General features: G+C 35.3%; 1 protein-coding gene across 4 annotated transcripts in view; it reads right to left on the reverse strand.

Moving 5' to 3' along the window:
- The window catches only part of EEA1 (early endosome antigen 1), a 125,285-nt gene that overhangs the window by 14,109 nt on the left and 85,636 nt on the right, over positions 1-25,540 (reverse strand). For all 4 annotated transcript variants that reach the window (XM_020868948.2, XM_070454319.1, XM_020868949.2 and 1 more), the window contains 9 exons: positions 19,907-20,110; positions 17,008-17,208; positions 15,839-15,952; positions 13,395-13,550; positions 9,993-10,132; positions 6,236-6,566; positions 5,101-5,202; positions 3,076-3,270; positions 205-387 (listed from right to left, as the gene is read on the reverse strand). In XM_020868948.2, coding sequence (XP_020724607.2) covers positions 205-387; positions 3,076-3,270; positions 5,101-5,202; positions 6,236-6,566; positions 9,993-10,132; positions 13,395-13,550; positions 15,839-15,952; positions 17,008-17,208; positions 19,907-20,110 — 1,626 coding nt within the window. The remainder of the gene's footprint in view (positions 1-204; positions 388-3,075; positions 3,271-5,100; positions 5,203-6,235; positions 6,567-9,992; positions 10,133-13,394; positions 13,551-15,838; positions 15,953-17,007; positions 17,209-19,906; positions 20,111-25,540) is intronic.

Here is a 25,540-nt window from a genome sequence, read left to right on the forward strand (position 1 = left end):
TGTTATTTGTAAATGCCTATATTTACTATATATTTTATCATATAAAATAATTTTTAAAAGCATGTTTCTCTAAAAATAATAATTAAATAAAAAACAAGCATGATATTCCACAAACACTAAGACTTCTAATGCCCACTTGGGTTCAAATCAATCCTTTAATGTCTATAAACAAGTTACTGGTTTTTATGACATAATTCACTATACCTTAAGATCCTGCCTTGTGGCAAGTAGTTCAGATTCCTTCCCATAGAAATCAGACTGAAGCTGTTTTAGATTTTCCTGACTTTTTTCATAGGTGTTTTGTAACACTGATATTTTTTGTTTCTCTGCTCCAAGTTCCTGTGCTGCTTGCATTGACTGCTGCTGTAGTTTATTCTCAAGTTCTGTCTGAAACATACAACAGTTACTTAAAATAGTATGCATGCCAGAAACAGGTTACAGAGAGAATGACTTCAACCAATTCTACAGCCTTATCTCCTCACTTCTCCACTTACCGTGTATTCCAACAGCAAATCTATAACAGCATTTAAGCTTTGTAAACTTGGCTAATATTGTTTACTCTCCTTTTAAATATCTAATTCCCTCCTTTTTTAACCTTTCAAAATTATAATAATCTTCAAAGACACAGTTCAAATGCTAGCTCCTCTAGAAAACCAGTCAAAATTCCCACGGAGTTCTAATTTTTCCTCATTCTCCTTTTTATTACAGTTTTCTTTACGTATCTGCTTCCTCATTAAATTATATAGGCTACTTGAGAACAGGGGCCATATCCTATTCATTCTGTGTTCCCACATTAGGTTTCCTAGTACAGGAACTGATGACTTATAGCCTTGCTGAATCCTTTGTGACTCAGTCACATTAAAAAATGTATGTATATGTATTTTCCTATTTCGCTGTGGCCCAGTGAAAAATTTCCGTAGACCATCACTGTATGGTCTACCATGCACATGGACACTCTTCAGTCATAGTCTGCTATACTTCTATTTAACACCCAACAATTATTTAGCTTCTACATGGCACTGGGCACACTACTAGGTACTTTAATACATTAGCTCCGTCTTCACAACTCCATGACCTCACTTTATTTAGCTCAGAAAGATGGATCCCTTTCCTGTGACCATAAACCTGACATGTGTCACACAGAATTTGAATTCAGATTTACCTGGCTCTAAAATGTACCTTCTTTCCATGAAAGTACACTACTCCTCAATAAAACCAAATTATTATTGCCTTTCAATGATTCTCTAGGTACTCCAAATTCCAAGTCTAATTTACAGAGACTGGCTATACACTCAATACTCCCCCAAAATGCTGTCTTCCCCAAGTTATAAAGGTATTCCTTTTTCTAGCATCTATATACCAATATAAGTAAATACTGCTATGAATATTTGTGACTCCCAAAAATTCAAGTTGAAGCCTAGATCAAATGTGATGGCATTTGGATGTAGGGGTCTTTGGCAGTCACTAAGATAGAGCCCTCATGAATGGGATTAGTGGGCTTACAAGAAGAAATACAATCTCTCAGTCATATAAGGATACAGCAAGAAGACAGCTGTCTACAAGCCAGAAAGTGGGCCGTCACCAGACACTTAATATGCCAAGTGCCTTCATCTTCAACTTCCCAGTATCCAGAACTGTGAGAAATAAATGCTTATTATTTAAACCACCTAGCCTGTGGTATTTTCACTATAACAGTCCCACACAAGACAACTACCAATAAGAACATTTCCTCTAAATCTCAAAATCCTTAACATGTTATTTAACATGCTGTGCTGTGCTTAGTCGCTCAGTTGTGTCCAGCTCTTTGTGACTCTGTGGACTGCAGCCCACCAGGTTCCTCTGTCCATGGGGGTTCTCCAGGCAGGATACTGGAGCGGGTTGCCATGCCCTCCTCCCGGGGATCTTCCCAACCCAGGGATCAAACCCAGGTCTCCCACATTGCAGGCAGATTCTTTACCAACTGAACCACCATTTAATAAAGCCATGCACAGTACTGGCAATATACATTAATTATAAATCTGGAAGAAATAACTAATAATTAAATTAAAAAGAAAATGTACTAAAAATAGTTGTTGACTTTTTTTTTAATTTACTAAATCATGATATAGAAATGAAGATCTAAGAAAACTTGAATATGAGGCTACTAGATTTTGGGAGGAAAATGACCTCAAGATGTCAACTCAGAGAACAAAATACACACTGTGGTAATTATATCCTGATGTATGATTATATATATGATAACACACACAAAAAAACGATAGACAAATTTGTCTACTCCTATTTGTGTTATAAGAAAATTACTTTTTTGTAAAGTGGCTGTAATAATCATAAAAACAGTGGTCAACATAAATTATGTATTTGTGGGTTTTTTTTTCCTCCAGCAATGTGACAAGCCAACTATTAATAACATGATATACTTTGTTTCACATACTAGGGCTATTATATCTCTCTTCTCCATTGATGAATTAATATGCACATATCAACACTGGGAAAAACCTGCTTTTGTTCAAATATTAAGCTCAATCCACTTTTATCAACTCTTGGTCTGGGCAAGTATTAAAACATACTTAAGAATGAAGGACAGATGTTTAATAATAAATTAGCATGGGTTGGGAAACAAACCATTATGATACAACTTAAAAACAAAAAACTATATGAAACCTATACTACTGAATATTTAAATATCTTTGTGATTTTTGTTCTTGGTTATTTCCCTTAATAAGGATAACTTATTTTTAAATTCTTTTAAATTTTCTAATACACTAAAAATGTTGTATAAATTCTTCTCTTAACATTGTTAGTTACATGTTATTTTACAAAAAGTTTTATGTCTGTCAGACAAATGATTAGTGCTAAGATTTTAAATAAGTGTCTAACAACATGGTTATAGTGAATGGAAATCTAGACAGATATTTAATCAGATAATTAAGTACATTATACATTTAACTTAAAAGAAAATTTGGGCATATATGTAAAATTCTCTTTGTTGCAACTCATTTGTGTTAACTATCATATGGTTATTTTAACTGCAAAGTTTTTCTTCCCATAAAAAGTAAACAAATATCATATCATTACCTTCTGTGAAACAGCAATTTTAACTTCTCCTTGGAGTGTTTCAATTTGCTTTTTCTTCTGCTCAGTCAATTGCTTTAGCTCATTTATGTTACTCTGAAGCTGCTGTTCTTCTTTTTCCTTTTGTTTTAAACTATTCTGGGCCTGTATGACTTGTCCCTGCATTGAGCTGAGCTCCAACTTCAACTGATGAGAAGTCTAAAAGAAAATACAATCTGTTCAGCATTCATTTCTCCATTCAACACACATTTATTGAGTACCTATTAAGCATTACTCTAAGTAGAAACTACTGAGTCTGTTGACCACAAATATTCAGAAGTAAACCAAAAAGAAAAATCCCTGCCCTCATGAAGCTTTTAACTGACACTGTTCACTATCGGATCAGACTATGGACTGATCGATATTTAATCCTGCCTTCCTTTTTAACTTATATATTGGGATAGAGCTTGCAAATGAACAGGATTGGTATTCTCTTATATCATAGAAAAGGGAAAATCAACAATCTTTAGATTGCTGAAATGTCTACTGTCTTGAATATTCTCAAAATGCTAACTGAATTCCCTGGTGGTCCAGTGGTCAGGACTCAGCACTTTCGCTGCCAGGCCTGGGTTCAATCCCTGGTTGGGGAACTAAGATCCCTGCAAGCAGCACAGTGGGACCAACAAAAGCAAAATAAAATAAAATTTTAAAAATGCTAACTGAGTCTACTAGTCAAAGTGAATCAGAAAAGATAATTTCATATTAACTATGATAAAACCAAAATAATTTTGGCAAATATCTTTAGTATCTGTCTAAACCACACAAATCATGTCCTCATTTAGAGATTTGAGGCATATTTTGCTACTACCTGTTCTCACAATTTATTAGGATACATTTCCGTTCAAATTTAATCATCATATAGAAGTCACACTGAGGTTCTTCTGTGGCCAAGGTGAACTACACTACATCTCACCCTTCCAACTAAAATCATATTTTCATGTTTTATGCATATTTCATTAAAGACCTAATTTGAGCATTTGACCAAAGTTATTTTTGAAAAGTTTCAGTGCTATGTATATATGGATGCTTCAGCTTATCTCCAATACAAAGGGAAATATTTTGTGCAAAACAGGACTCAAGTAGTATTAACAATACTGATGATTGTTACGATAACCAATGATAAAGTAATAGCTAACCCCTAACCATTTATTTGGTTACAATTGGTATTCTAAGCACTCTGAAATGCATTAACCCATTTACTTCTCACAATAATGCTATGACAGAGTCTACTATCAGCCCCAGCTTACCGCTGAGGAAACTGGAGCACAGAGAGATGAGCCATCTGCCTGAGAGAAGTCAAGACAGCATAGCTAATAATTGGCACAGTCAGGATATAAATTCGGACAATCTGGATTCACAGCCTGGGCACTAAATCACCATAATTTTGCCACTATGACTGGCAAATAAAACACAGATGCCTTCTTTCAATCAACAACCAGAACACAATCACACTGAAGACTTGTTGGGATGATGTTTTGCTGCATTATCAAATCAGATCTCTAGAAAGCTAAATGCCTAGACTCTAGCTGCTAGGGGTTATGTCTTCAGAGAATAATAATAATATATATATTATATCCATTTATTTACTCTTGTTTCGATGGAAAACAATAGAAGCACTAACCACAGAACAATCACTTAATTGTTATATAACCATTATCAAATATTCCATTAACATAAATGTCAATAAAATAAAGAGCACTTAAATGTCATTTCTATGGAAAATCTATGAAGACTGTTTTTTATCCATACTAATGTTCCTTAACTTTGATAATTTAATTAAATAACTCTAGCTAGTTGACTCAATTTATTTATTATTATTAATTATAATCCTTTATTTTGGGCCTTTGATTATAATTTGGCTTAAATCCTTTTAGCAGTTGGTAGAACACAAAGGAAATAAACTTTTTGACTTAAGAATCTACTGTGAAAATATTTCAAAACTATAAAACCTTATTATGCTTTACATATTTCTGTTATAGAAAATCTTACCTCCTTTTCTTTTTCAAGTGACTTTTTCATTTCATTCTGTTCCTTATGCAGGCTTTCTGTCTGTACTTGAAGCTGATGCTTTAATTCTTTGCAAGTTTTCTCCTAAAAAAGTGGAAACTACATTATGCAGAAAATATTTGTAGTAAATTTAAGAATTTAGGTTTATAAGTTTAATAAGATCCACAAAAGGAAATAAACTAGAATCATTGATGATTTAAGATGGGATAGAATCATCCATTTCAGTAATAAAAACAGGCAAATATTATAGCAGTAAATGGGGAGAGAGACTGAGTTTCTATTATCAACCAGTAGTCACAATAAATACTTTCAATAATATCTAGACAAGATTTTAGAATACTTTGGAAACCATGTTTCTATGTTACAGAATTAACTAACTTTAAGAGTAGAATAATGAGCTTCAAAAAAATGGAAGTTTTTTAAAGTATGAACACAATAAACAAAAATAATCCCATATAACTTAAGAAGGAAGATGTACAGATATTTTTTCCAAACAGAACATAAAAGTAACATTTGAAAATCATGCTTTTTATATTCAACACTTTCACTGACCTTTATATTAAAAACACAAGAATTTTATTTTTGCTGTTATTCCATGTTACTCTGGGTTAAAATATTTCTGAGGATACATTGCTCTATAAGTATTTCCTGAGACTCAGGTGTTTTTCTCTATAGTTTAAATATTGTTTACAATAGCTCTAAGAAGACATGGTATTATCTAGAGTTTTAGAAAATTGAAGAAAGAATCAGAAAGTTTATAGCACCAGAGTTAGAAGTCATTAAGATCTTTCTGATCTTTTTTTTTTATAGTCAGGTGAAAAACATTTCAGTTAGTAGCTATATTCTCTGCAGAAGTGTCCCGAAGGACAAACGTACTGCAGTCCTGCCCAAATCTAGCATCAGACCTCAATTGAAAATTTTCTGGGCCATTGGAAAATTACACACACAAGCACCAGTATCTTTTCCTCAGGTTAAGTAATCTCCATTCCTTTTCTCATAACAACAGTTAGGATCATTTAAATGCAGGATGACAAGTCAACAATGAATTAAGCAGAAAAGTCAATAAGTTTTAAATAAAAATCATTTCTACCTAAGAAAATAAACATAAACTACTAACCAAATCTAATATAACAGCTTTTCCCTTCTGATTTTCTTTTTCAAATTCACTTTTGGAGTTCTTCAAAGAATCAGAAACTTTTGATAATTTCTCTTTTGCTGCAGAAAGCTCTGCTACTAGAGATTCTTTCTCCATCTTCACTTTTTGTAGTTCTGTTACTGCTGTTTGAATCTTGTCATTCAGTTCCTTTTGCTGCATCTTTGCATCTTGACTTAGATTTTCAATTTCTTGTTTAAGGATTGTTTTTTCTTCTTCTTGCTTGGTAAGCATTTGCTTAGTATTTTCAAGCACTTCAGATTTCTTCTGTAGATCCAACTTTGTATTAGATACTCTAAATATTTAAGAAACAATTTCTTTAATAATGTATAATTATCATTTCTAATCTACCATTCACATTAATAAATTGAGTTTTAAAACTTTCTTCTGTAGTTAAAAAGTAAAACTAATAATTTAATGTCATAAAGCCACACAAACAAAAAATGCCTTAGAACATCTGATTTGGTCATTTAAGAGATGAGGATGGTTTTTTTCAAGTCAAATAAATTAGTGGTAAAGCCAAGACTATCTAAGCCCATGATTTAATCCAGTCTTGTCTAACCACAGTGTATCCCCAAAGAAATCTGGGCATGCAGCAAACCATCTCGTCTTTAACAACCAGAAATACTGTTCCATGTATCCTAAAGAACCGATTTATTATGTTGCCCCCAAGGACAAAGAAATTTGCCTCTTTACTTGAAAAAATAAAACACATTGTGTATTTGACAGGTCCTAAACTTCAAAACACATAAGATAACCAGGAAGAATGAAAGTGAAAGTGTTAGTCACTCAGTCCTGTCTGAGTCCTTGCAACCCCGTGGACTGCAGCCTGCCAGGCTCCTCTGTCCACAGGATTTGCCAGACAAGAATTCTGGAATAGGTGGCCATTTTCTTCTCCAGGGGATCTTCCTGACCCAGGGATCGGATTCAGGTCTCCTGCACTGCAGGCGGATTCTTTTACCATCTGAGCCACCAGGGAAGCTCCATCAGGAAAATCATTCCAGCCCATTTCCTCAACTTCTCCGTCTTTTAAAAAACTGAAGTATAGTTGATTTATAGCATCATGTTAGTTTCGGACTCTTTAAAATTTCTTAATTCATTCAGGTGTAGAATTAGAGAACAAATGATAAACAAACATGGAGAAAAGACAAAAGATTTACTTTAATCCTAGAGCCTAGTAGATTATGTTAAGAGACTTATCATTTGTCCTCTAACATAAATTTTCTACACCTGAATGAATTAAGAAGTTTTAAGAACCCAAAGCTAACATTATACTATACATCAATTATACTTCAATTTTTTATAAAACAGAAAAGTTGTAAGAATGAGGAAATGGGGGGAATGGATACATGCATATGTATAGCTGAGTACCCTTGCTGTTCACTTGAAACTATCACAACATTTTTTTGTTAATCCAGCTATACCCCAATATAAAATAAAAAGTTTTAAAGAAACTCAAAAAAAATGAAGAAATGAAGATATTGCTTAAGAAAGTTAGACTTTGTTTTCATAAAATGAATAAAATTATGCATATTACATAGCAAAAGAAAAGCACACATTAGAGATTAACCATTTTTTAAAATGAAAATAAAACCAGGTTCAAAGTAATATTTCTAGAATGCATACTATTTCCAATGTACTTTATTATAAATTCAATATATTAAGGAAGGGTTATTAAAAGATGTACCAGCCACATAACTGAAGTTGGGTATTAATATCAGAACTGCATATATACCTTGAAATTTTCTAACTTTTAGCCCCAGAACCTTTTACTTTCAAAAAAAGTAGCTAAAACATGAAGTACATTCACAGGATCCTGTACCTCACTGATATTTAAAGGGCTAAACAGAAAAGCTGTTGTATGAATATTACTTGATCATTTTAATATAGTTAAAATCCCTGTCAAGCAACCCTAAAATTGGAACTTGATATATTTACTATGCTACTTAACTTTCCTTTAAATAATTATTACAAAATCATAGGACTATGTGAATCAAAGAAGGCATAAAGAAATAAAGGTTTGCACAGTGATGGTAAAACTTAGTTTATTTTTTTAAAACATCACTAAAGGAAGTAATAAATAAATCCACAACCTGAGAAACCTTAACAGCCCTTTCTCAGAAACTGATAGAAATGACCAGAGAAAACAATGGCAACGATACAGAGGATTAGAACAACAATATCAACTACTTTAAGCGAACTGATATCTACAGAACACTTTACCCAACCAAACACAGGTGTGCACAAGGAAACTCAACCAAGATAAAACAGACCCTGTGCCCTGAATAAGAGTTTGAAGTGTCCAAGTTTTACTGAGTATGTTCTATAACCACAATGAGATTAAATGAGAAACCAGCAACAGTAAGACATCTAGAGAAACCCTGAATAGTTGAAAAGTAAACAATATGCATCTAAATAACCCACAGAGCAAAGAAAAAAAATCACAAAGGATATTTGAAAACACAAACTGCAGAGTAATGAAAATAGAAGATGGAAAGTGGAGGGAAAGAGCTGCGTGCAGTGTCCTTGAGAAAGGGGAGCCCTGGACCCCATTATGTGGGCTGAGTCCTGTGACCAGGAGTGAGGTTTAGTCAAACCTCAGCTGTATTTGCCCAGTCCTCCTTTCTTAGTACTCTAAAAATGCAGGACTCCATATAAAAATGTCTGCATTAAATGTAAAGGCAAAAATTAAAAAAAAAAAAACCTTACTAGAAATGGGAAGTTTCCATTGGAAAGAAGTACTGGGTCCATTGGGGCCTCAGAAAAGAGAACAAGTACCACCTCAAAGGTCATCTTCACAGTCACATGACTGGTTCCAGAGGTGACGAATCACTGGGTAGGTGATACAAAGGCTCAGGTGGGCATCCCTGATAGCTCAGTGGGAAAAGAATCTGCCTGCTCGATTTTTGATTTGGGAAGATCCCACATGCTGCTGAGCAACTAAGCCCGTGTGCCACAAATGTTGACTGAGCCTGTGCTCTAGAGCCCAGGAGCTGCAACCACAACTAACGAAGCTGCGTGCAGGCTACCGTGCATGCTCCGCAACAAGACAAGCCACGCAACAAGGAGCTCGAGTACTGCAGCTAGAGAGGAACTCCCGCTCGCCACCGCGAGAGAAAGCCCGTGCAGCAATGAACACCAACAGAGCCAAAATAAAGGAATAAAATAAAATTAAAAAAAAAAAAAAAGATCAGATATACTCCCCAAATACCTAGGCACTGGAAACTACAATGTTGAGTGACAAGTAATGCCATTTGAGGCACAAAATGCATCTGTATATCCTCACATTCCCAACATCAGGACCCAATTTACTAGACATGAAAACAAAAATGTTTGTCATCACTCCCAAAATAAGGATGAAACCATGAAAGTGCAAAACAACTTAATTATCAACTTTGATGGGTTTTAATCTCATTTCCCTGAAAGGCACCTTTCCCAGGCTATCGACTTCCATCTTTACTACTGGCAGCCAAAAACCCTCACCCTCTTGACAAAGATCCAATCTGTCAACTCCATATTTGGCCTTTAAAGACAAAGTCTACTGAAATGTGACTGGATACAAGCCATCCTATTTAACCAAATAGTGATGGCTTTATTTTTCATTCACATTAATATCAGCAGTTTACAGGTAAATCTTTAAGCACTGTGATAGAAAAACTGAAACCTTATGAAAAACTTAATACTTTGTTTACAGTCCCCTCCCATAAGTAGTCCGGCTTACATTTCTTTCTCCCTCTCGAGTTGTTTGCTCAGTTCGGTGGCTCGGAGCTCGAAATCCGCGCTCGTCCGCCTCTGCTGCTGCAGATCCTGCAGGGCCTGCTCCTTGCTGGCTCTGACGTCAAGCAGATCAGCTGCTAGTTTCTGTGGCGGAAATATGATATAACACCACTTAGTGTCAACAATTATCTACTAAACATCACTACATTAGTTTATACTCAAACTGATGCTAACACACAAAAATACTTATGTTAATAACAAAAAACATATTCTAAACTCTACTGAATAAAGGAGCCATTTACCTTGGAATCTTTCAGAAGATCTAGCAGCAGACTACGTATGAGAGACAGTCACTAAGTTTTAACTTTTAAAATGAATTGAATAAGAGAATAAACTTAAAATAATTATATTTATTACTTGAATAAAAGTTATTAACTCATGTATGAAAAACAAAGGGCCCAGTTAAAATTTATAATCTTTTATATTCAGTTAACAACACTGACAAATATTCAAAACTAAAATGGGAGTTGTCATGTCATCCTTCTCATTAATACCTCTTGACCATAAATATGAAGCCAATTAAATTTGGATTTGGCATCTATATTCTCTTCATTTAGAGATTATTATTCTTTACAGTGTGACTTCTATCTCATATACATACATATAACTGTGTATTTTTACAAATTTACAAAATCAAATTGTTGAATATATAGTTTGAACATCTATAAGCAATGCATTTTCTTAATAACTATAACTGGGAAAGGAGTACCACAGGTTGTATATTGTCACTCTGTTTATTTAACTTATTTGCAGAATACGTCATACGAAATGCTGGGCTGGATGAATCACAAGCTGCTATCAAGACTGCCGGGAGAAATATCAACAACCTCAGATATGCAGATGGTTATCACTCTAATGGCAGAAAGTGAAGAGGAACTAAATAGCCTCTTGATGAAGGTAAAAGAGAAGAGTGAAAAGCTGGCTTAAAACTCAACATTCAAAAAACAAAGATCATGGCATCCAATCACAATCATTTCATGCAAACAGAAGGGGAAAAAGTGGAAGCAGAGACAGATGTTATTTTCCTAAGCTCCAAAATCACTATGGACAGTGATTGCAAACACGAAATTCAAAGATGCTTGCTCCTTAGAAAGAAAGCTATGACAAACCTAGAAACCATATTAAAAAGCAGAGACATCACTTTGCCCACAAAGGTCTGTAATCCATAGGTCCAAAGGTCCAGGACTGGAAATGGTCAGTTCATTCCAATCCCAAAGAAGGGCAATGCCAAAGAATGTTCAAACTGCCATACAATCATGCTCATTCACATGCTAGGAAGGTTATACTCAAAATCCTTCAAGCTAGGCTTCAGCAGTTCATGAAACAAGAACTTCCAGATATTCAACCTGGGTTTAGAAAAGGCAAAGGAACCAGACATCAAATTGCCAACATTTGTTGGATCTTAGAGAAAGCAAGGGTGGAGTTCCAGAAAAACATCTACTACTGCTTCACTGACTATGCTAAAGACTTTGTGTGGACCACAACTGTGGAAAATTCTTAAAGAGATGGGAATACCAGACCACCTAACCTATCTCCAGAGAAACCTATATGTCAAGAAGCAACAGTAAGAACCTTACGTGGAACAACTGATGGTTCAATATTGGGAAAGGAGTATACAAGGCTGTATACTGTCACCCTGTTTCTTTAACGTATATGGAGAGTACATCATAAAAAATGCCAGGATGGATGCATCACAAGGTGGAATCAAGATTGCCAAAAGAAATATCAACAACCTCAGATATGCAGATAATACCACTCTAATGGCAGAAAGTGAAGAGGAACTGAAGAGCCTCTTGATGAAGTCAAAGAGGAGAGTGAAAAAGCTGGCTTAAGACAACATTCAAAAAACCAAGATCATGGCATCTAGTTCCATCACTTCATGGCAAATAGAAGGGGGGAAAATGGAAGCAGTGATAGATTTTATTTTCTTGGGCTCCAAAATCACTGCAGACAATGACTGCAGCCATGAAATTCAAAGATGCTTACTCCTTGGAAGGAAAGCTATACAAACCTAGACAAGTGTAAAAGGCAGAGACATCACTTTGCTGACAAAGGTCCATATAGTCAAAGCTATGGTTTTTCCAGTAGTCACATATGTATGTGAAAAGTTGGACGATGAAGAAGGCTGAGTGCTGAAGAATTGATGCTTTCGAACTGTGCTGGAGAAGACTCTTGAGAGTCCCTTGGACCGCAAAGAGATCAAACCAGTCAATCCTAAAATAAATCAACCCTGAATATTCACTGGAAGGACTGATGCTGACGTTCCAACTTTAGCCACCTGATGTGTAAAGCCAACTCACTGGAAAAGACTCTGATGCTGGGAAAGACTGAAGGCAAAAGGAGAAGGGGCGACAGAGGATGAGATGGATAGATAGCATCAGATATGAATTTGTGCTAACTCCAGGAGATAGTGAAGGACAGAGGAGCCTGACATGTTGCAGTCCCTGCTATCACAGAGAGTTGGACACGACTTAGTGACTAAACAACAACAACAAAAAGATACTCAAATAGAATTCTTGTTACATGCCCTTCAACTAAAAACAAATAGACAAAAAAAAATTTTTTTCTGTTCTTTTCAACCATTACACTACATAATCTGTCATACTATTATTACTGACCATAAAGAAAAAGGAACCCATAAATAGAACTGTAAATGTAATTTTCTTCTTCTATGCACATCTATACATACACACAGCCCATGATTCTACAATTGTACAGAAGTGCTTCATCTGACTGTGACGGTGTAAATTTCACATATAGTAACTTGAGAAATTTGTTCTACTTATAGTAGCTCTAATTCAAAGAGCAAAGGACTCAGGTAAAATCCTTCTCTAATATATGTAGTTATTTAATTTCTTTAATATAAATAAACACTTTCACTTGAAGTTGAGTTAAAGAAAAACAGTTTACCACAGTGAAAATTTTAAATAATATTAATCAGAAATAAAATCCAAAGGGTATAAGTGTAAAACAGAAGAAATATACCATAACTGAGTATTATATTGGAATAAGGAGGGAAGGAGATAGGAATGATGAGGTAGAAGAGACTTCACAGCAACAACAAAAATAAGTTCCCTGTAATTACAGAGTCGATACCTAGTCGACTATCTCTCTGAAACATTTACACTTTACAATGGAACCAGTATATATGTTAACTGCTATTTGTAAAGCCATCCATTAGTGAAGAAATTAAAAGTGGAATTCAAAATTAAGACATGAAAAATTACAAATAATTTTTATATCACAACTTGACCTTGACTTGCAAATTTTAAATCTTGGATTCCTTCTAGGTCATCAATTACCATTGTTATAGCAATAGAAAATATGGCTAGTTTTTTATACAAACCTTGATTTGACCTTCTAATTCTTCAGTTTTCTGTTCTAAAGACAGATGTTTCTCTTTATATTCTTTAAGATGACTTTCCAGCTGACTGCAGTGTTCTTGCTTGTCCTGCAACTTTGTAGTGACCTGATCCAACTGAGTAGTGATCTTATTTAACTCCTATAGAAAGTATAATTAAAGACAACTTTGGTGAGGTTTACTTTGCTGTAGTGCCCAAATGTTTGCTCAAAATAAAGCAGAAAACTCTAAGAAAGTATTTTGAGTAAGACCATAGATTAGCCTAATAATATATATGAGATTATATTTACCCATCAACATAAAGGACCTGAACTGAAGTTGTACACACTCTGAGATACTACGTTTATACACCTAACAGCTCAATAACTTTTTCTAGGAAGAGTTATTTTAGAAGCCAAAAGATACAATAGGATATTAGGTAGGCTAATAACAAAGTAACACTTTTATCCTATAATTAAATATTTTCAATGTTCAAGATACCATTTTAAAAAATATTTTTAATTACATTGATTATAATACTTGTTCAATGATTTGGAATATCTAACCCAGAACAAAAAAAATAAAGATTATTAGGAAATCCACTGCCCATAGATACTATTAATGTTTTGATAACCTTCCTTCTAGACTTTTCTGTATGTTAGTTTCTATTTCTTTATTTCTACTTTTCAGATAAAGGATGTCAGTTTACATACAGTTTTACTGTAACTTCGTTTTTATAACAAAGCATCATAAAACTGTGACATTATCTTCTAAACTATCATTACACATGACTGCATAAATTTTTACTTTATTCATATAGATCATTATTTAGCCAAAGGCCCTATGTTGTATTCTTGAATTGCTATAAACCTTTCCAACAGATATACAAACACCATCCTTAAAACTATGATTTATCTCCCTAGGGTAAAGGACTAAAAGTAAGATTAAGAATATGAAAAATCTTAAAGGTCTTAAATATATTGCCAACCAGCTTTCCCTGTTACCATCAAAAGGTTGAACTGCAAACAACGTGTGGAAGTGACTTGTTCTTCTATACCATGTCTAGCCTTTCCAGTGTTAAACACATGCACACAAACATTTTACCTTAATAAGGGCATATTACTGTCTTAATTTGCAATTAATTCTTAATGAATATGAAGATTTCCTAATATAGTTTTGATCTTTTACTTCTTTTGGTAGATTCATTTCTTATGTAAAAATGTTTTAAACAAAAATATCAATCTTTCATCAGACATACTTCAGAAAATGTTCTATTCTTTTGCTACTTGCTTTAGAATTTTGCTAGTAATATTTTGGGAAAATAAAAATTTCAACTTTTATGCGCTTATTCATATAAATACTTTTTCCATTATACTTTCTGGCACTGATTTAGTACTTAGAAAATACTTTATAGATGTGTTTAGCAATAATGTAAAGTAAAAAGCAAGTTGTAGAACAACATACATAGTGAAACCATGTGTATAAAACAAAAGACCTGTATGTACAAACACACACATATTTTTTCTTCAATGATTACAGAAGTCTGGAAGGAAATATACCAAACCTAAAAGCAAAATTTCCATATAAGGAGGAAAATGGATTGCAGTTAAAGGTAAATATAGAGAAAGGTTTTATTAACTTGATATATACTACTACATTATTAATAAAACTTTTTGGATCAACAACCATACTGCTTCTCAAGTAAAAAGTAAATTTTAAAAATTCCTACCTGGTCAAAGGTAAGAAAAATCTACCAACAGTTTAACCTTGGCCCTGAAGTAGGAAGCTTTTATTCTATCAGAAGTGTTGAGAAGAGTAACTTTGGTATTCTTTCTAGCCCCACTTTTACTCCTACCCCCAGGAAAAGAGAGTGGTAACTTTTATTATTGAGATGGAATACATGCTGCTCTTTTCCTGCCAAGAGGGAAGTATACCTGGGTCACCGCCTGACTGTCCACTTAAAACAGGTGTGCAAGTCTGTCTGTCTTTCCCAGTCATTGCCACTTAACAAGATGAAGAAGCAATTCAAAAATTAGGAGTAAATATTTCACCACACCAAGGTCTCTATTATGGGAGAACAACAGTATTAAGAAGCTCAACCACAACTGAACAAGTTGAACTTTATCAAGAGCATAAATGATACACTTTTCTTTTTTCGGCTGCACCTCACAGTTTGCAGGATTATTAGTCCCCGACCAGGGACTGAACCCGGGCCACCACAGCAGAAGCAGCAAGTCTGACTGCCAGGCAACTCCCAAAGGTTATATTTTGTCTCCATCTGGCTAATTCCTGCATATTCCACTCACCGGTTCTGAACTCAAGGAGAAATTAAGGAGAATAAGCAAGTCAATAACAATATTATATCAAAGTATCATTTTCACATATTTTCCCAGTTAATCTATCTACTAAAACATCAGGTTATGATAGGAAACTGCATCAAGTTCTCCTACCTGCTGTTTATCTTGTAATGCATTTTGGGCTGTGTCCAAATGATTCTGAAGATCTGCTCTTTGAGCAGTTTTTGCTGCTTCTGCTGATAGTAATAATTCAGTTTTGGCTTTAACCTGTAACAAAATTTACAACTCATTTAATTTGTATTTAGTTCTTGGTTTCCGCTTGATGAGTGTACAATACTTTTCTCATTAATTTTAAAAATTAAATCTTGCAGCAGAAAACAAAGATTTAGACATTAAAAAATAAGTATGTGATAATCCCCCAAACAGGAGTGAATAGGGGAGAATACTACTAATAATGTTTTAATAAATGATAAAAAAAAAGTCCCTATAGAACACCAAAGCACACCTTTCTCTTTTAAATTGGACATCTACATATTGAATTATCTGTAACTCATCTAATAAATTTTAAAAAGAAAGGTGTATCCTCTTTTTCCCAAATTCTAATAGTATACTTGTTATTATATTATTTCTGATTTTAATGGAATTATTCTCCTAAAATAAAACTAAGGCTTAGAAATGTTTCTAAAACTTTCTCTACTGTAGTATAGAATAAAAAAACAATGATGAGAATGGAGAAAGAAATATATCTTAATCCCCACCCCGTGAATGACTCACTCAGCAAGCCTTCCATATTGGCCTCTGAAGGAAAACATATTAAAATACATAATTGTACTATATAAAGTTACTTTTTGGCTGCACATGTAGCTTGAGGGATCTTAGTTTCCCAACCAGGGACTGAATCTGGGCTCTCAATGGTGAAAGCACCAAGTCCTAATCACTGGACCACCAGGGAATCCCCTAAAGTTTGGGGTGGTTTTTGTTGTTTTTTTTTTAAATCAAACATTTAAAGTAAAAATAAAACATCAAATTCAAAATAAACTTGAACATCTGTAACAGAAATCTAATGGTATAATAACAAACTACTTTGAACTTCAAAAACAGTAGTAAGGGCCTCATGGAAAAAGAGAAAAGTAAAAATCTCTGGTAGGGAGAAAGGCAAACAGAAAAGCTTAACAAACTGTCCACATACAACTCTAATTCCTATTTCTATTTTTTCAATTAATAAGGCAGGGGATGGAGAGGAAGAGAGAAAAATAATTTAAATGTGATAGCTTAAAACTGGTGTTTTATTCACACAAACAAGTTGCACAATGCAATATTACCTGTATATCAAGCTGGGAAACCTTCTCCTTGCTTTCATTTAACTGACTATTTAATTCACTGATGCTGGCTTCCAGGGAAAGGACACGGTCTTGTGCAGCTCTAAGATGTGCCTTCTGCTCCTGCACCTGGTCATGCAAATTCTCCTGGGCTTGTTTATGGCTTTCTGACTGATTCTTCAGCTTCTCTGTTAGGTGAGTTACCTATCATATAAGCAAGGATCTAATTATGAAGGCCACAAGTGACATAACAAGAATGAAGAAACCCAAATGTAAACACCATAAGAATGTTAAACTACCCTAAGATAAGATTATCTCAACTTTTTTTTTTTCAAGAAAAATTATTCACATTTTTCCAAAAGTAAGTAAATATAACCTCTGAGAATCATAAGAAACAATATCAGATTCAGAGATTCTTACCATTTTTAAAACCGACTCTACTGAATTATAATTTAAATACAATTTACGCAATTCAATTATACAGTTTGAGGATTAATCAATAGGTACGTTCATTTAACCATCACCACAAACAAACAAGAAAACCTTCTGATTACCCCAAAAGCTTCTTCATGCACTCAATACCCTCCACTCTTCTCACCCCAGACAATCACTGAGCTGACTATTAAGAGTTCTTTATATATTCTGGATGTTTCTCAATTGTCAGATGTATGTCCTACATCTATTTTCTGCCAGTCTGTGTCTTAGCTTTTATTTTTGTAATGGTGTCTTTTGAAGAGCATCTGTTTTTAATTTAGGTGAAATCCAACTCATCTGATGTTTCCTTGGGGTACTCTGGATGGAATTCAGGAGTTTCTTGAATCTGTGCTTTCATATTTTTAATCAACTTTACAATTTTTCAGTCATTATTTCTATAAACATTTTTGACACAAACTATATATATATACACACACACAAACATATGTATACACCATACACACACAAACATACATATATCCTAGACTACATGTTGCTATCCTAAAGGTCACTAAGGCAGTCTTCATTTTTTTACTCCAATCTTTTGTCTCTCTGGGCTTCATTGTGGACAGTTTCAATTATGTTGTCTTAATGGTCACTGATACTGTTTTTTCCACTTAATATATTCATTCAGTGAAATTTTCATTTTAGGTATTTTTTTTAACCTTTAAAGGTTCTATTTTTTGTTTCCACTTCTATTTCCATTATTACAGTTTTGTCTTTAAATCCATATATTTTAAAAGCTGTGTTAAAGTACTTATATGATGACTCTATCCTCTCTTCTTTCAGGTTTTATTCCACTGAATCACTTTTCCCTTACTTATAGCTCATATGTTTTCCACTCTGTGTTATCTAGTAATTTTTTTTTATTTGTTATGACAAGTCTGAAATTTGTTGTCTTCTTTCAAAGAATATTGAATTTTGCTCCAGTAAGCAGTTAATATACTTGTGGTTCACCTGGATCCTTTTCAGGCTCATTCCCACGCTTATGTACACTAGTTTTTACTCTAGGGCTAATTCAGCTTTAATTCTAAGATGTGACATTACTGGGGTTTCTACTGAGTGCCCCCAAGTGTCTGTCTTCTCTGACTGTTTCCAAACTCTCTTGAGTTCTGATCATTTTTCAGTTGCAGCCCCTAACAACTGGTCATTGTCTGGCCTCATGGAATCTCTCCTTAAGAGTGTAAAGGTTAGCATTCAGCTAAAGGTTCAAGCAAATCCCTACCCAGATTTCTGGACCTTTTTCTCTACATTGTTCCCTCATCTCTGACATTCTGTCTGCAAATTTGAGTTCAATCTCCCTGAATTTCAAACCTCGCATGCTTTAGTTCAGAGACCACTGTGCTTTCCTTGGATTCCCTCACCTTGCACCAGTCTGAAAAATGTCTCCAGGTCAAAAGCTGGAATGCTCAAAAGGCTCACTTTGCTTACTTCTCTTCTCTCAGGGATGAAAACCCTGTGCATTTGTTGTACAATGTCTGAAAACTAGTTTTACACAGTTTTTTCCACTTTTCCAGTTGTTTATAGTGGGAGTACTAAAGAGGTATCAGTTACTCCAACATGGCCAGAAGCAGAAGTACATAAACTTACTTTTATTTATTCTTTCTTCAAAATTGTGTATACTTTTCTGATCATTTTTGTATAATAAGCAAAGTTAATCTGTATGCAACTTTCAACCAAAAACTAAACTGGTAACTAAGGCTAACTTTGAAATCTGTGGGAAAAAGATTGTGTTATATTCTAATACTCAAATTAGAAAACTGAAATGACTTATTCTTTAATACTTTCTCATTAATTACAATTCCCTTATTGGACAATTCTTCCCAAAAAAGTGGCTATTTGGTAAGCTACTATTCTTTACAGTCTGAAAATGTATTAAGCTAAATTTTATAAGCTTCATTTAAACTAACATACAAATGTTAGAATAAGGCAACTAGTTACCAAAATTATTAACAGCTATGTATTCCAAAAACATACGTCATTAAAATACAGGTAACCACTAAGCCGAGATATTAACCAATACACAGTAACAACTAACACTTGATTAGTAGTTCAGTTTATATTTTGTTACTCACTTTTTTCCAAAACATCACAAAATGCCATGAGATAAGAATGTATTATTAATAACTTTTCAATATGAGCTAACTATACTTTTCAAATGAGCCAACAAAGTGAAATGATTTGCTCATGGTCACACAGGTAATAAATCACATCCTGGGACATGAACTCAGAATTCTTTCATCAAATCATGTTAATTTACTTTCACTACAATAGCAACCCACCTCTGAGGTAAATGAAGTATTTGTCAGAAACACAAAATAAATTTAAAAGTACTAAAAACAGCAGAAGAATTATTTAGATAAAGCACTTAGTAAGATTTAGAGAGATAAAAGTAAATTTTAGAAACAGAATACACTTGCAAGCTTACTTGTTCTTGTAATGTATGGTTTTTTTCTTGTAATTGGTTAAGAACAGCAGTCTCTCCCTCACCAGCCTGAATTTTTGCATAAAGATCTTCTCTCTCCTTTTCTAGTAAAGAAATATTTTCTTTGCTCTTCTGTAATAAGGCTTCAAGGTTCTGGATCTTTTGGTCCTTATCACCAATTTGACGTAGTACTTGTTCCAAATCATTCTGTAAAGAATCAAAAACTACTGCCTTAAGGATAGAGAACTTAAAAGTTATTCCTCAAACAAAATGACTGATAATAAATTTTAAGACTCAAACTCTTAGTGTTACTTTTTTTTTTTTTACTAATCTACATTTTAACATGGCAAACTTAAATAACTAGAACTACATATTTAACAATAAAACCTACATTACTGATAATAAACTAGAATTTAATAACCAATAAAAACCTTCAATTAACCACATTCTTACTCTAACACTCTGGCTTCACCGTCTACTACAGTTCTTGCTTAATCCGTTTTGGGACACATGGGACTCCTCATTATTCCTAATCACACGAGGCACACTTTCACCTTGGAACCTTTGCACTAATCGTCTCTTCTACCCGGCACACTTCCCCAAAAGTCAAATGGCTCATTCCCTCTTCTTCAAATGTTTGCTCAAATGCCACCTTCTCAATCATACCTACCATGATCCTTACATTTTAAATTGCAGCCTTTCTCAGTACTCCCTCTAGTAACCCCTCTCTGCACAATCCACTAATCTTCTGGAACCACAGCTCCAGGCCTAAGCTTTTTCTAGAACTATCACTCTATTTCCAAAATGAAATTTGTTTCTCCCTGTACAAGTGCCAATTCCCTGTCAGCCCTCTCTGATATGTAAGCACTGTTCTGTTGGGCAAGCAAAAGAGGTTGACTTTTTCTAGATTTTTTTCTCACCGCCATTAATCTCTCCCTCAAATAAAAGTTTTAAGCTGCTCCAGGAATTATGTATTCATTTCCTACATCTATGCTGTGTTGCCATCATCTATGAATCCCTACCTCATCCACTGAAGACTTGAGACCTGATTTAGTTTTTCTCTCAATCTCAGTTTCTGCCAATTTCCTGGGAAGTACAAAATACATAGAGAATTAAGAATACAGCCTCAACATTCAGAGCATCTTAATTCCTGGACCTTTACTCATCCTACTTAATCACCCACATGCAGGATCTTCTAGTAACCTGAAATTGTTTTAGATAAAAATATGTCAACTCTCCTACTCTGTGAACACAACTTCCTATCTGTCTTCCAATTTTATGACCTCATTTTTGCTCTTCAAGGAGACATCCCCCTCAATCTTCTTCTAGCTTATTTAGTATATACCTAACTTTTCTTCCTGAACCTCACATATAAACTACCTTAACTATTCTTTCATCTACATTCTCCATTTCCTTTTACCCACAAATTTCCAAAACAGCCACCCCAAAAAACCCCAATCCTTAGATCAATGTTGCAATCTGCTTTTTTCACGCCTATATTTCTAAGTAGCATTAGAGCAAAATCACAAACCTACATAGATTGACGCCACCACAGATTTCTAGACTCCAACCTCTATTACATATTCAGAATCATTTTTTCACTCCTATCACTGAGTGGAATTCTTGTCCTCATATATATCCCTGAACATCAACTTAAAAGCTTAATCTGTAATAATCTCAGCCTACCTGAAATTCAACCATTACCATTCCAACTGTATCCAAGGAGGGGAGGGGTTATCTTTAGGAATGCTCTACCATGATTTTTCTTCATCTTACCTATGAAATTTCATATATAATGTAATGTAATAATATATAATGACAAAACACGGTCCACTGGAGGGGGAATGGCAAACCACTCCAGTATTCTTGCCATGATCACCCCATGAACTGTATAAAAAAACAAAAAGATATGACACCAAAAGTTGGGTCCCCCTGGTCAGAAGGTGTCCATATGCTACTGGGGAAGAGCAGAAGACAACTACTAATAGCTCCAGGAAAAACTGAAGCAGCTGGGCCAAAGCAGAAATGACGCTCAGTTGTGGAGGTGTCTGGTGATGAAAGTAAAATGCAATGTTGTAAAGAACAGTATTGCATAGGAATCTAGAATGTTAGGTCCACGAATCAAGGTAAATTGGACGTGGACAAGGAGATGGGAAGATGGCAATAGAGTAAACATCAACATCTTAAGAATAAGTGAACTAAAATGGATGGGAATGGGCAAATTTAATTCAGATAACCATTATTATCTACTGCTGTGGGCAAGAATCCCAAAGAAGAAATGGGGTAGCCCTCATAATCAACAAAAGAGTCTGAAATGCAGTACTTGGGTGCAAACTCAAAAATGACAGAATGATTTCAGCTCATTTCCAAGGCAAATAATTCAACATCACAGTAATCCAAATCTATGCCCCAACCACTGATGCCAAAGAAGCTGATCAGGTCTATGAAGACCTACAAGACATCCTAGAACTACCACCAAAAGCTGACGTCCAATTCGTCATAGGGGATTAGAATGCTAAGAAGTCAAGAGATTCCTGGAGTAACATGCAAGTTTGGTCTTGGAGTAGAAAATGACGCAGGGCACAGGCTAACAGAATTCTGCCAGAGAACACACTGGTGATAGCAAACACCCTTTTTCAACAACACAAGAGATGAGTCTACGCATGGACATCACCAGATGGTCAATACCAAAATCAGACTGATTACATTCTTTGCAGCTGAAGATGAAGAAGCTCTATACAGTCAGAAAAACAAGACCTTGGGCTGACTGTGGCTCAGATCATGAACTTCTTCTAGCAAAATTCAGTTTTAAACTAAAGAAAGCAGAGAAAACTACTAGGCACTAGGCCAGTCAGGGAAATCATCCCAAAGAAAAAGAAATGCAAGAAGTAAAGTGGTAGTCTGAGGAAGCTTTACAAATAGTTGAGGAAAGAAGTGGAAAGCAAGTGAGAAAGGGAAAGGTATATCCAAATGAATCCAGAGTTCCAGAGAAAAGCAAGGAGATAAGGTGCCCTTCTTCAGTAAACAGTGCAAAGAAATAGAGGAAAACAACAGAAGGCGAAAGATTACAGATCTCTTCAAGAAAATTGGCGATATCAAAGGAACATTGCATGCAAAGGTGAGCTCAATAAAGGACAGAAATGGTACAAAGATCTAATAGAAGCAGAAGAGATCAAGAAGAGATGGCAAGAATACACAGAACTATACAAAGAAGATTTTAAGGACCTGGATAATCAAGATGGTGTAGGAACTCACCTAGAGTTCCTGGAGTGTGAAGTCAAATGGGCCTTGGAAAGCACTGCTGCCAATAAAGCTAGTGGAGGTGATTGGAGTTCTAGCAGGGCTATTTAAAATCCTAAAAGACCATGGTATTAAAGTGCTGCACTCAATATGTCAGCAAATTTGGAAAACCCAGCAGTGGCCATAGGAATGGAAAAGGTCAATCTTGATCCTGATTCTCAAGAAGGACAGTACTGAAAATGTTCAAACTACCAGACAATTGTGCTCACTTCCCATGCTAGTAAAATTATGCTCAAAATCCTTCAAGCTAGGCTTCAGCAATATGTAAACCCAGAACTTCCCGATGTAGACACTGGGTTCAGAAATGGAAGAGGAACCAGAGATCAAATTGCCAACATTCGCTGGATCATAGAAAAAGCAAAGGAATTCCAGAAAAAAACCATCTACTTCTGTTTCATTGATTATGTTATAAAGCCTGTGATTGTATGGATTATAACAAACTGTGGAAAACTCTTAAAGAGATGGGAATACCACGCCATCTTGCCTGTCTCCTGAGAAACCTGTATGTGAGTCGAGAAGCAAAAGAGGAGAAGGTGGAAGCAGTGACAGATTTCCTCTTGTTGGGCTCTAAAATTACTGCGGAGGTTGACTGCAGCCACAGAATTAGAAGACAACTGCTTCTTAGAAGGAAAGCTATGACAAACCTAGACAGTATATTAAAAAGCAAAGACATCAGTTTGCCAACAAAAGTTTGTATAGTCAGGGCCACAGTCTTTCCAGTAGTCATGTATGGATGTGAAAGACCATAAAGAAGACAGAGTACCAAAGAATTGATGTTTCAAACTATTGTGCTGGAGAACACTTGAGAGGCCCTTGGACACCAAGGAGATCAAACCAGTCAATCCAAAAGGAAATCAACCCTGAATACTATTTGGAAAGGCTGATGCTGATGCTCCAATACTTTGGCCACCTGATGTGAACAGCCAGCTCACTGGAAAAGACCTTACTGCTGGGAAAGATTGAAGGTAGAAGAAGAGGGCAACAGGGGGTGGTTGGACAGCATCACCGATTCAATGGACATGAACTTGGGCAAATTCTGGGAGATGACGAGGGACAGGGAGGCCTGGCGTGAAGTCCAATGGGTCACAGAGTCAGACACAACTTGGCGACTGAACAACAACATAAATAAAACAGATAACCAACAAGAACCTACTTATAGCACAGGCAACTATACTCAACATTTTATAACAATCTATAAAGGAAAAGACCCTGATAAACCATATGTGTACATATATATAAACTATATGTATAATCTATATGTTGTAGATTTTATATATATGTATCTGTGTGTATATATATAGTGAGAGGGAGAGAGAGGAGAGGACTGAATCACTTTGCTGTACATGTGAAACTAACACTAAATCAATTATACTCAATAAATAAATGAATAAAACATACACACACACAGGCTTCCCAGACAGCTCAGCAGGTAAAGAATCCACCTGCAATGCAGAAGACCCCAGTTCCATTCCTGGGTTGGGAAGATACCCTGGAGGGCATGGCAATCCACTCCAGTACTCTTGCCTGGAGAATCCCCATGGACAGAGGAGCCTGGAATACTACAGCCCATGGGGTTGCAAAGAGTGGGACATGACTAAGCGACCAACCACAGCGTGTGCGCTGTGCATGCGCGCGCGCGCGCACACACACACACCCCTTTCCTCAAAGGCTAAGCGTGAATTCACCACCACCCACTGTTACCAGTGACATCACAGTTTATGAACACCTCATTCCTCAGTCACCTCCCATTCTCCAGTATCCTCAATTATCCTCACTCTAGGAAGAAACACTTCCTAGATGAAGTTCCACTCCAGTTTCTGCCCAGTCTTTACATAATTCGCATTTAAATTTCAAAAGTAATGCATACTTACTTTCTCAACTCTCTCATTTCTTATTTACTAGTCAAAAACCAGACACTCGTATCTATCACTTCATTGAAACGATGTTTAACAACATCACTGATTCTTCAGTGCTTAACCTAGTGATATCTTTCACGTATCACACTGCGGGCCCTCACCACATCCTCACGGTTGCTGATTACTCCCAAGCTCACTCTCCCTAGGCCTTTGGCTTTCACTCTGCAAGTCCTCCTTAATTATTACTCTGATCATTCCCTTTCTTTGGGCTGTTCTACTCACCCAACCCTTAAATGTCTTGTGTTACTACTCATCTATTTTGCTCATTATACTCTCTCCCTGGTTGACCACTTCTAATAATTTCATTTACCCCATAAATACTGTCTCTCACAGCTAATAAATAACATGGTCCCTTCCAACAGGCCTTAAATTAATACATCCCATAGGTGTCTCAAGACATGTCCAGAACTGAACTCATCAC

Source organism: Odocoileus virginianus, chromosome 24, assembly GCF_023699985.2.
Source record: "Odocoileus virginianus isolate 20LAN1187 ecotype Illinois chromosome 24, Ovbor_1.2, whole genome shotgun sequence".
In the NCBI taxonomy this organism is placed as follows: Eukaryota; Metazoa; Chordata; class Mammalia; order Artiodactyla; family Cervidae; genus Odocoileus; species Odocoileus virginianus.